We start from the raw sequence: 12,295 nt of genomic DNA, 5'->3' as shown, positions 1-12,295 counted from the left end.
TTTGTATAGTATAGCTTTAACTTGCACTTGCAGATGTAGCGACGAATTGTATTTAGTGACAGTGGTTTTCTTAAGTGTTCCTGAGCCCATGTGGTGATATCCTTCAGAGATTGATGTCGGTTTTTTATACAGTGCCGTCTGAGGGATCGAAGGTCACGGTCATTCAATGTTGGTTTCCGGCGATGCCGCTTACGTGGAGTGATTTTTTTCCAGATTCTCTGAACCTTTTGATGATATTATGGACCGTAGATGTTGAAATCCATAAATTTCTTGCAAATGCACTTTGAGAAACATTGTTCTTAAACTGTTTGACTATTTACTCACGCAGTTGTGGACAAAGGGGTGTACCTCACCCCATCCTTTCTTGAGAAAGACTGAGCATTTTTTGGGAAGCTGTTTTTATACCCAATTATGGCACCCACCTGTTCCCAATTAGCCTGCACACCTGTGGGATGTTCCAAATAAGTGTTTGATGAGCATTCCTCAACTTTATCAGTATTTATTGCCACCTTTCCCAACTTATGTGTCACCTGTTGCTGGCATCAAATTCTAAAGTTAATGATTTGCAAAAAAAAAAAAAAAAAAAAAGTTTATCAGTTTAAACATCAAATATGTTGTCTTTGTAGCATATTCAACTGAATATGGGTTGAAAATGATTTGCAAATCATTGTATTCCATTTATATTTACATCCAACACAATTTCCCAACTCATATGGAAACGGGGTTTGTATATATATATACACATGTGTACACATATATATACATACATATATATATATATATATATATATATACACACATACATACATTTATATATATATACATATACATAGACACACACACACATATATATGAGACATATATATGATATATGTATATATATATATTATATGATATATATATATAAAATGATACATATATGTATATATACATATATACATTTTAAACGCACGCACGCACGCACACACCGACCGATAGAGAGATCGATCGAGAGATAGCGAAATAGATGATATATATATATATATAGACAGAGATTTGTGGCTGTATTATCTCCATAAACTATCATTAATCAACCTGGTAATAGCTTTAACAGTTTTCTGGCTACACTTCTGTTAAAATGTAACAAGCTTGTATTTTTCTGTTTAGACACTTTACATTTGTTTTGAGCGAATGTAAACACATGATGGTGGTGTAACAATATAAATTAAATATTCAAATAATTTCCTACTACTGGCTCAGATTTAAATTGAAGGCAAGGGTTGCTGATGGCTTTGCACTATGGAAGAACCTTGGCCGTTAGCTAAGGACACGGTCATTAACTTGTCGCCGTCAAATTAGCAGTACACAGCTAGAATGTGTCATCGACATGCTATATCACAATATAACAACAGTAATATCATGCAACAAAAATACTTTGAGACCTTTTTATACAGAATAGAAAATATTTTTCATCCGTTTTTATTTCTATTTGTCAGCATACAGCACTCACCTTCCGCCTTGTGGAGTTCCAGCTCCAGCTGACTCTTTAACTTAAGCTCATGGGCAATTTGTTCCGACAGGACTTTGTGCTCTTCGACAAGTTGGGCCGAGTTCTCTTGGCTTTGAGATAGTTTTTCCTCCAAACACACATGGATGTTATAAGTCTGCTCCAGCTGTAGCAGGGGGTGGGGGGTGGGGGGGGGGGGGGGGGTGGGGGAGATAACAAAACATTCAAACCAACATTAATCCAGCCCTGCACAGTAAGTTAGTTAACTTGTTAAAGGCCAACTGAAACCCACTACTACCGACCACGCAGTCTGATAGTTTATATATCAATGATGAAATATTAACATTACAACACATGCCAATACGGCTGGTTTAGTTGACTAAATTACAATTTCAAATTTCCCGCGGAGTTTCCTGTTTAAAACGTCGCGGAATGATGACGCGTGCGCGTGACGTCACGGACTGTCAGGAAATATTAGCTCAGCACCAGTTGCGGCTAAAAGTCGTTTCTTTTCATCGCATAATTACACAGTAATTTGGAGATCTGTGTTGCTGAATCTTTTGCAATTTGTTCAATTAATAATGGAGACTATAAAGAACAATGCTGTTGGTGGAAAGCGGTGTATTGCAGCTGTCTTTAGCACCGAGACACAGCCGGTGTTTCTTTGTTTTTAACACAGAGCGGTCAAGCGAACATGTTTCTCTATGTCAACCAGCATGTTTTTGAATGGGAAAATTGTGATATATATCTTACCGGAGACATCATTGGATTATTCGTCCTCCTGCAGTACCTGTTTAAAAGGCAGCTTGGCTCCTCGGCGTCTCTCTGAGACACTGCGTGTTCACCGCAGCCATCCGACCTCGAGGTACGTCTTTACATTCTCACTAAAACACTATTAAAACAATAAGCAGATAAGGGATCTTCCAGAATTATCCTAGTAAATGTGTCTAATTACATCTGAAACGCTCACACTGCCGCCGCCCGGAGCTGTCGCTTTTTATTTAATTTTTAATATTTTTTTTTCTAGTCCTTTGCTATCAATATCATCATCCATGAATCTTTCATCCTCGCTCAAATTAATGGGGAAATTGTCGTTTTCTCGGCCTAAATAGCTCTTGCTGCTGGAGGCTCCTATTAAAAACAATGTGAGGACGTGAGGAGCCCTCACCCTTGTGAAGTCATTGTCTGTGACTTCCGGTAAAGGCGAGGCTTTTTTTATCAGCACCAAAAGTTGAACTTTATCGTCGATGTTCTGTACTAAATCCTTTCAGCAAAAATATGGCAATATCGCGAAATGATCAAGTATGACACATAGAATGGACCTGCTATCCCCGTTTGAATAAGAAAATCTCATTTCAATAGGCCTTTAAATACTGTATTTTTCGGAGTATAAGTCGCACCTGCCGAAAATGCATAATAAAGAAGAAAAAAAACATATTTAAGTCGCACTGGAGTATAAGTCGCATTTTGGGGGGAAATTTATTTGTTAAAACCCAACACCAAGAATAGACATTTGACAGGCAATTTAAAATAAATAGTGAACAACAGGCTGAATAAGTGTACGTTATATGACGCATAAATAACCGACTGAGACGGTGCCTGGTATGTTAACGTAACATATTATGGTAAGAGTCATTCAAATTACTATAACATATAGAACATGCTATGCGTTTACCAAACAATCTGTCACTCCTAATCACTAAATCCGATAAAATCTTATACGTCTAGTCTCTTACGTGAATGAGCTAAATAATATTATTTGATATTTCAAGTCAAGTCAAGTCAGCTTTATTTGTCAATTTCTTTACATGTAAAGACATACATATTTTACGGTAATGTGTTAATAATTTCACATATAAGTTGCTCCTGAGTATAAGTCTCGCCCACGGCCAAACTGAAAAAAACTGCGACTTATAGTCTGAAAAATACGGTAGTCCCCCTGTTGTGCACATACAGTCACTGCTTGGCTTGGTGCCACCGCCAATTATTAGCAGAGTCAAAACTACAAACTAATGCAAGTGAAATGACTGAATTTTGTAACAAATTGCTACAATTTGTGTTTTATCTTTCACAATGTCTGTTTTACCTGCTACATGTCCTATCTGTGTACTTTTAGCAATACTGTTGATTTTAGTATTTAATAAGGATTTTATTTGTCTTAAAGCACAGACCAAGAGTGACAACAATAATCATGAATCATGTAAGAAAATGTCAGAGGTTTCTATTCTAATTTTACCTTATCCTAGAGTACGGCAGACTATATGTAATATGTAAAATTGTAAATTGTGCCCATGTGTTTCATGCCCTTTATAAAAAAAATTTAATCCCCCAAAATCGTTGAGTTTAAAAGGAAACTTATGTTGAATTTATTGTAAGAATTGTTTTAATCTAAAATGAAGCCAAAAATGAATTTTATTTTGTGGTGCCCTTTTTTTGAAATGTATCAAAATACATTTTGGTACCGGTACCAAAAATATTTGTATCTGTACAACCCTAGTAGAAAGATAAAACTTTGACATAAAACTTCGACTCAAATATGGCGAGAAAAACAAGAAAAATTTGTTTGCAGGCATTTTTTGTTTTTTTAAACTTGCGGTACGATTATGATTAAGTCTTCAACTAAATGGGAAGGTAAGAAATCCCCTCAGTCACCAGACATTGTACAGTAAATGATTGTTTTATTATGTTAGTAGTTTGTATTTCTTGTTTTGCACTTAACAGTACTGCTACATGATTATTGTTACACCAAAGCTGAATCTGTTTAGCACACAGCTACTTAAACTTGCAGCTCATCCTCAGTATGTTCAGGCTCAAAAATATAAGTTTTTAGATGATCGTTTGTCCTAAAGTATTTGTTGTTGGCTCTCGTGAAGTCTGCCATGAGTAGTATTTATTGTTGAAGGCAAAAGTGAACATTGTTGAGTTCATTGTGATGAGTCCGTGAAATTAATAAGCCGCTGTAATGCTTAAATATGACAAACAAGCGTAAATCTTACATGTTATTATGAATAGCCCTTTTACTACATTACATATATACTAACACAGGGTATATAAAACAGAGGTTTTGGATGTTTTTTTCGTACGCTTTACAGGCGGAATAAAGTAACTCCCATTGGCTAATGTTAGCAGACTTTTGCTAGGGTTTATTTATGAGTTAGGATGCATTAAAAAAAAGAAACCTGTGTGGTCCAGTCTCACATAAAGTCTGTGAATGTTAGGCAAAATTAAAAAACAGTGCAGTTCCCCTTTATCAGTACCTGCGTGTTGGCTTGATTGAGCAGCTCCAGGAGTGTATCCACTGTCTGGCGCAGTCGGCTGCAGGCGTTCATGGCCGCCTCCTCTCCTCCAGGGTTGATCTGTGTGTCTGAAACCAGGAGACTCTCACAGAGAAGTTCGGTCAGCTCCATGTCCTCAGAAGTCACATCTGTGGCAGAAATCCCACTGTTGTTGATAATCATTTTTGTTTCACTACTTTTGGTTTGTTCTGTGTGGTGTTTGTGTCTCCTCTCAATTGCTCTGTTTATTGCAGTTTTGAGTGTTGCGGAGTCTGGTTTGGTTTTGGAATTGGAATGCATTGTTATGGTATTGCTGTGTATTGGTTTGTTGGATTGATAAACAAAATAAAAACAACAAAAAAATTTTTTTTTAAATGACAATCGATTCTGAATCGAACAACGTGAGAATCGCGATTCGTATTCGAATCGATTTTTTTCCCCACACCCTAATATATATATATTAGGGCTGGGCGATATTGCCTTTTTTTAATATCGCGATATTTTTAGGCCATATCGCGATATACGATACATATTACAATATTTTGCCTTGGCCTTGAATGAACACTTGATGCATATAATCACAGCAGTATGATGATTCTATGTGTCTACATTAAAACATTCTTCTTCATACTGCATTGATGTATGCTACTTTTAAACTTTCATGCTGAGAGGGAAATCACAACTAAATCAATTGACCAAAAGTGTATATATTAAAGTTATTAAGCAATGGCACAAACATTCAAGTAATTTCCAAAACATAAAGTGCAAGATTGTCAGAGACATTTTAAGTGTCAAATAAAAATGAGCTGCAAAATAGGAAATCAAATAGTATTCGTCCTTCACTATGTGGTATGTTACTAAGGTTATGAAATTCTCATTCTATAGCGAGTGACTTTTCAAATGATGCTACATATTAGCAGTAATGTTACTTTTTATAGCAACGCTTTTTCACCCCCACACTTGACAAATTACGGTTGTCTGTTCGACATATTCCCACTTGAAGCCGAACCACCGCCAGACAATGGAAACCCTGCTGTTCTTATTGGGAATTAAGTCTTCCTTCATCTGTTACCAAATCCGCACCTTCTTTCTCTCGTACGGCTACGTTAACAGCTAACGTAGCCCAGTATGCTACCTCTCTGCTCTGCGAGGGCGGACACGTATGTGACGTATGACGTGACAGAATGTGACGTATGTAAGAATGTGCGCCTGCTTGTCTGTGAGAAGGAAAGACAGGAAAGAGCGAGAAGAGCCTGAAGTGTACGGCCGCAGTTAAAAGCAACTGCGTGAGAACGTATACTCGAATATTACGATATAGTCATTTTCTATATCGCACAGAGACAAACCCGTGATATATCCTATATATCGCCCAGCCCTAATATATATATAAATATATATATATATATATATATACATACATATACATATATGTATGTATATACATATATACACACACATATATATATATATATATATATACATATATATATATACACACACACACATATATATATATATATACACACACACACATATATATATATATACACACATATATATATATATATACACACACACACACACACACATATATATATATATATATTTACACACATATTTATATACACACATATATATTATATATATAAAAAAATATATAAAATAATATGTATATTTAAAGACTTGAAATAACAAACCTGCTTCTTGAGCCCCTATAGTCCCTGTTGAGTTCCTCTGATGGGAAGACTGAGTAGACATGTTGGCACTGATCTTCTGCCCAATCAGTTCTTCGGTAGCAATAGTGCTGCGAAGCATCTCGATTAACACCTTCTTCAGCTTGTCATTGGCCTGGTGCAGTTTCCGTCTGAAAAAAAGAGACCATGAGTGCTTACGCACACACGCCAGCATTGAAAGCAACACTCACCGCTCTTCCTTCGCAGTGTGCAGGTCATCAGTGAGCATTTTAAGATGGTTGTCTCCCTCCTGGCCCTCGCGCTCCCGTTTTTGGAGGAGGGTGTCCAAAGTCTCCATCTCTGCACGCTTGCGTTGTAGCTCTCCCTGCAGACAGCCGACCTCCGCTCGCAACTGGGAAAAACGCAAGACAACAGCTTGATGTAAATAATTCCTCTAAAAATCCATTCTAAGAACCAAAGAGAGAAACAGCAGAGACTTCGGACAATTGCAGGACATCATGACAAGCTTTTAACTTACCTTCACCTCCCTCTCTGCCTCGGCTATCACCATAGCTTCCCTCCTTTTTGGCTCTCCCTCCCGCTCCCCATTAAAAATGTCTCATGCAGCCACCTGCATCCGCCAAACAATGGGGTCGCCCAGGTAACAGAACCCTCCCAACCTCTCTTAAGCCGCTCTTTAGTCAACCCCATAAGGGAGGGGTTGGGTGAGAGTACGTGTTAATATCTTCAAATCAAACAAGCCGAGCTGGACAGGCGCCACGACGGTGGCAAAATAAAAACGCTAAGTTGATGTTTGCAGCTCGGAACACTTAATGGCTCCATGAGGATTACAAGTTCTTTTTGTGGGGGGGTGCGGAATTATCTAAATTTAACTACTAAACTATTAGAAACACCTATAACTAATAGTGACAGTTTACACTAGTCTGAAGTAAAAACACTTAAATTTCTACAGTTACTAACTGAATCTAAAATAAAATATGTTTGAACCAAAAAAGCAATGTTTCTATATTGGGGAATAACAATTGAGTAGGCAAACAATTATTAACCCTCATTATTAACTTGCTTTTTGTTGTTACTTCATTATACATGTTTTTTCCTGACAGGGTTTTTTCAAGTAAAATTTTCAAATTTCCATTTGTTATTTTTTCACAGGGGTACGATACACTGACAGTTAATCGACAATACTCCAAAGCAAAACAGGATTGATTGATTGATTGATACTTTTATTAGTAGATTGCACAGTACAGTACATATTCCGTACAATTGACCACTAAATGGTAATACCCGAATAAGTTTTTCAACTTGTTTAAGTCGGGGTCCACGTTAATCAATTCATGGTACAAATATATACTATCAACATAATACAGTCATCACACAAGTTAATCATCATAGTATGTACATTGAATTATTTACATTATTTACAATCCGGGGGGTGGGATGAGGAGCTTTGGTTGATATCAGTACTTCAGTCATCAACAATTGCATCAACAGAGAAATGTGGACATTGAAACAGTGTAGGTCTTATTTAGTAGGATATGTACAGCCAGCAGAGAACATAGTGAGTTCACATAGCATAAGAACAAGTATATACATTAGAAGTACATTTGAGTTGTTTATAATCCGGGGAGATGGGATGTGAATGGAGGAGGGTTGAAGTTGCCTGGAGGACATTTTTCAAAGGGCAAAAAAACATTTTTGGATTTTATTTATTTATCTTCCTTTCTCAAATCTCTATTTCAAGGTCAGCTGTAAAAAAAAAAAACCTACACAAAACTAACCTGTTTTTTACTTTTTAACTAGGGATGTTCCGATCTTCAATGAGTGTGATCGCCCAATCCAGATCCCATGTATAAATAGTACTTCCTTTTTATTTATGGTAAGTGCTATTGACAGTTTAACATTTAACTAGTTCCTAATGATATTTTATGACGTACAATTGTTATAGTAAAACAAAGTCAATAGTACACAATAACTAAACAAAAGCCAAATATGCTATCAATCTTTTTTTGCAGAAAAAGTTCTCCTTTGTACAGGATTCATAGATTTTGAAAGAAAAATCTAGACTTCTTAAAGTCTCTGGCTTGCTCTTACTGTGTGTAAAATGTTTAGCGTCGTCCTACAATCAAAATTATACTTGACAATGATACTTAGGATATTAAGAAATGTACTTTACTTGTCGCAATGGAAGTGAATAATATTAACTTAAAAGGAGCTGTTCCCAAACTGTGTATGGTGTATGTAATTATCCGCTAGCCGCCTCTGGCCGATATTTTATTTTTGATCAATCGACAGAGGTTCTCAGCATTGAAATGCATTCATGAGCAATAATTTACTACGAACTTTTTCACGAAAATCGGCAAATTCTGATCAGCTGCTGACCAATCCGCACATTCCTCATTTTAAACCATTTGATGGCCTTTTGATCAAAAGGATGTCACAATTTTTAGTTTTACGATTTTGAACCCGTCATTATCTGAATAAAATGGTATTAAAAAAAAAAAAAAAAAATTGGGAAAAATTTGAGGGGGGAATGGTTTTTTTTTTGGGGGGAAAAAAGTAAAATGAAAAATCCCAAATGTTTTTACGGGCTTCAAAAACTCGACAACCTTTTTGGCTTTCAAAATAATTAAAGTCAAATGTCCCCAGAGGAAATTTGAGGCAAAATGGGGTGGAATTGGGTTTTCAACCAGCAAAGGCACTATTCGTTGAGGCTCAACTAGTTTGTAGGCTAAATATGAATATAAAAACTATACATATATATATATATACACATACATACATACATATATACACACATATATACAAACATATATACACAAATATATATATACACATACACACACATATATACATAGACACACACATATATATATATACAGATATGCACACACACACATGTATATATACAGTATATACTGTATATATACAGTATGTATATATATATATATATATATATGTACTGATAATGTTTCAGCTGGCAATAGGTTATTCACCCTTAACTGAGGCTGTGAGTACCTTATCATTTGAGGGTTAACAGTTAAATCTGCATTCTTCTCATCCTGGCCATAACGCTCAGATTCAGTAGCCTCCTCCCCGACCACACCTATTATGCTGCGACTGGTTTGAGGTCAAAGGTTGGCTGCAGCCCCTGCCACTTCTCAGAGATGCAAAGACAGCAAACCCCCTATCCACCCCCAACAGCCAATGTTTATCAGCAAACAGTAAAATATTGGATATACTTGGATGAGAATCTGAAGTAGCGAGAAGTAGTGACCCCGTAGTTCTTCAGCTCCCCAAAAGACAAAAAAACTATTTTGCTGCCTTAATCCGATTTAGTTACACAGTTCTTACATACAATTTAAAAAAATGTTTTGGCCACAAGATTTGGAGTTTGCATAGAAATAAAATAAGATTAAAAAAATGGAAAGACAAGAGGGGAGGAGGGAAACATTATGTAGAAATTAAGCATCAATACAAAAAACCTGCCGTGAAATGAACGCAACTCTGAACAAACGAAAATGTGCCATTGAAAAAGCTTATAAAACTTTATGGAATTAATTGTCTTATCTTTATTTTTGCCAGGCAGTCTATGTTGCACAGCATTTATTGTTAATTTAGTACACAAAATATTATTCTTAAAAAAAAAAAGTGAAAGAACGTGCTTTAATTTTAGTAGTATCTTCTGTCACCTCAAAAGAAAAATGCCATACTTATGGTCGAACAAGGGAATTTGAGCAAATGTAAATATTTAATGTAATAATGTTAATTTTACACATGAAAACATATTCACTCCCCAGTTAGAGAAAAGTTTGATAGTGTAAATACAGTAAGCCGGTACACAGGTTGTATACATGTGTGTATAGTATAGTATAACAGTACCTGGGCTACTACAGCATCTAGTTGCTGCAGTTGGGCAGTGAGTTGGCTCATTTTGTTTGTGTAGTTGCGCTCCTTCTCTTCCTGTACAGATGCGAATGCCCGCCTCAGGTCGTCAAGCTCCGCCTCTTTCTGCTGCTCACAATCAGCCTTGAAGAAAAGTAACTGTTACATGTATATTTGTTCATCAGAGTTCTCTCCCGCCATGTCCTACGGGCTGCGAGTGAAATTCTAAATGTGTAGGGGAAGGGCGAGAAAAAAAAAAGAACCTTCAGCCTAAAAAGCTTCTGCATCAGAGGATAAAAAGCTTAGATCCATCCCCTTTAGCCACTGTTCAGAAGGCTGGGACCTAAACACACGCACTGGTCGGCAGCGGTCAGAACACAGACGGACAGGGAACGCCACATCATATATGATGGTGGGATTATGTGAAAACTGGGTTTGAATAAAGCTCCACTGGGAAAGCGTCCAATAGAAAAAATAAAATAACCCTTCGAATGAACTGGTGCATCTGGAGATTAAGAGGGGCAACGCACACAACGGTTCTCAATAATCCACAGAGATTACATAATGTTTCAAAGTCAAACTGCTGGATGAATATACGAAAAACACAAAATAAACTGGCAAATACCTCAATTTATGTTTTAAAGGTAAAAAGCAGAAGGTAAGAATAAAAAAAAAAAAATGTGTCTTTTACCTTGAGATGATTAATCCTGTCCTGCAGTCTCTCCCCTGATTGGACTTTGAGGAGCTCCGCCTCCTCCAGGAAGTGCTGTCGTTGCCTCGACGACCCCTCTTCAAGCTCCCTCCGACATGCCTCCAATTCTCGGGCAGAGATTGCCTTTAGCTCCTACGACAGACAACAGTGTCCACTGGTTTAGTAATGCCGCGACAAATAGGCCGCCCAAAGGCTCGGAACACAAATAAATCCTCAGAACAAGCTTCGCACAAACACACCATTATGAGACCTGGGTGACTATGTAATCCATTCTCTAATGGGCTGTTAAGAGGCACAGGGACAAGCTGACATACACGGGAGTAGCGTGCATTTTCACCTGCAGTTGGAGTTGGTGCTGCTGGGAGAGTTGTTCTTTCTCAGCGACGTACGTGTGCGTCAGTTCCTGGACAGCAGCGCTGTTTTGTTGCTCCAGCTGTAAAACCTGAGAAGACGAAGTGGATGAAGAAGGTAAGATAAGCAGAGTTTGGCGACATCTACTGCAACATACATTGTGGCATTCGCCGTAGTTAGAGATGGGTACCGAATCTGGTACTTTTTGCCAGGGACTGTTGAATCCCGCGGGTCCTAAAGAGGACTGATTCACGTAAAATTCAACTGTGCCATTTTTCGGTACCTGGGTTGCGCTTGACGTTATGCCCGGTTGTCAACTTGTTGCACTTGGGCGATCATTCTAGCAGCACCGAGAGCGGGTTCAACCAAACTTCCTCTAAGTACTTTTGCAATTTTCAATACCAGCAAAGAAGTTGACTCAAAAAACACTTATAAATTGGCTTTTCTATTGATATGCTACTGATTAGAATTAACGATTTTAACTTTGTAATTTCAACACCTTCAAATTTGATTTTGAAAACTGCAACTAAGATGCACGTTACATTCAAACAGCTTAGTACAATACTTACAGAGTTAACACTTTGTAAGGCGCAACATGAGGCAGCAAAGACTGACATGACCAATACAATATAAACTATACACGACTGCAATCTAACATCCTGGACTTGCGACTGCAAGTACAACTTAATGTAATACCTGCAAATGATACTCAGAAATGTGATAATGAAACAAGATAATTGGACAGCAGCTATCATAATCCAGTACTCTGGAATGCCCTCCCGGTAACAGTTTGAGATGCTACCTCAGTAGAAGCATTTAAGCACTTAAAACTCATTTGTATACTCTTGCCTTTAAATAGACCTCCTTTTTAGACCAGTTGATCTGCTGCTTCTTT

General features: G+C 37.3%; 1 protein-coding gene across 8 annotated transcripts in view; it reads right to left on the bottom strand.

Annotated features, from left to right (window-relative positions):
* pcnt (pericentrin) overlaps positions 1-12,295 on the bottom strand; it is a 94,725-nt gene that overhangs the window by 42,856 nt on the left and 39,574 nt on the right. For all 8 annotated transcript variants that reach the window (XM_061896119.1, XM_061896123.1, XM_061896122.1 and 5 more), the window contains 7 exons: positions 11,387-11,491; positions 11,029-11,181; positions 10,335-10,481; positions 6,686-6,846; positions 6,459-6,625; positions 4,744-4,910; positions 1,490-1,652 (listed from right to left, as the gene is read on the bottom strand). In XM_061896119.1, the coding sequence (XP_061752103.1) occupies positions 1,490-1,652; positions 4,744-4,910; positions 6,459-6,625; positions 6,686-6,846; positions 10,335-10,481; positions 11,029-11,181; positions 11,387-11,491 (1,063 nt within the window). The remainder of the gene's footprint in view (positions 1-1,489; positions 1,653-4,743; positions 4,911-6,458; positions 6,626-6,685; positions 6,847-10,334; positions 10,482-11,028; positions 11,182-11,386; positions 11,492-12,295) is intronic.

The sequence above is a fragment of the Nerophis ophidion genome, linkage group LG03 (assembly GCF_033978795.1).
Source record: "Nerophis ophidion isolate RoL-2023_Sa linkage group LG03, RoL_Noph_v1.0, whole genome shotgun sequence".
In the NCBI taxonomy this organism is placed as follows: Eukaryota; Metazoa; Chordata; class Actinopteri; order Syngnathiformes; family Syngnathidae; genus Nerophis; species Nerophis ophidion.
This window is presented reverse-complemented; position numbering and strand designations above follow the sequence as displayed.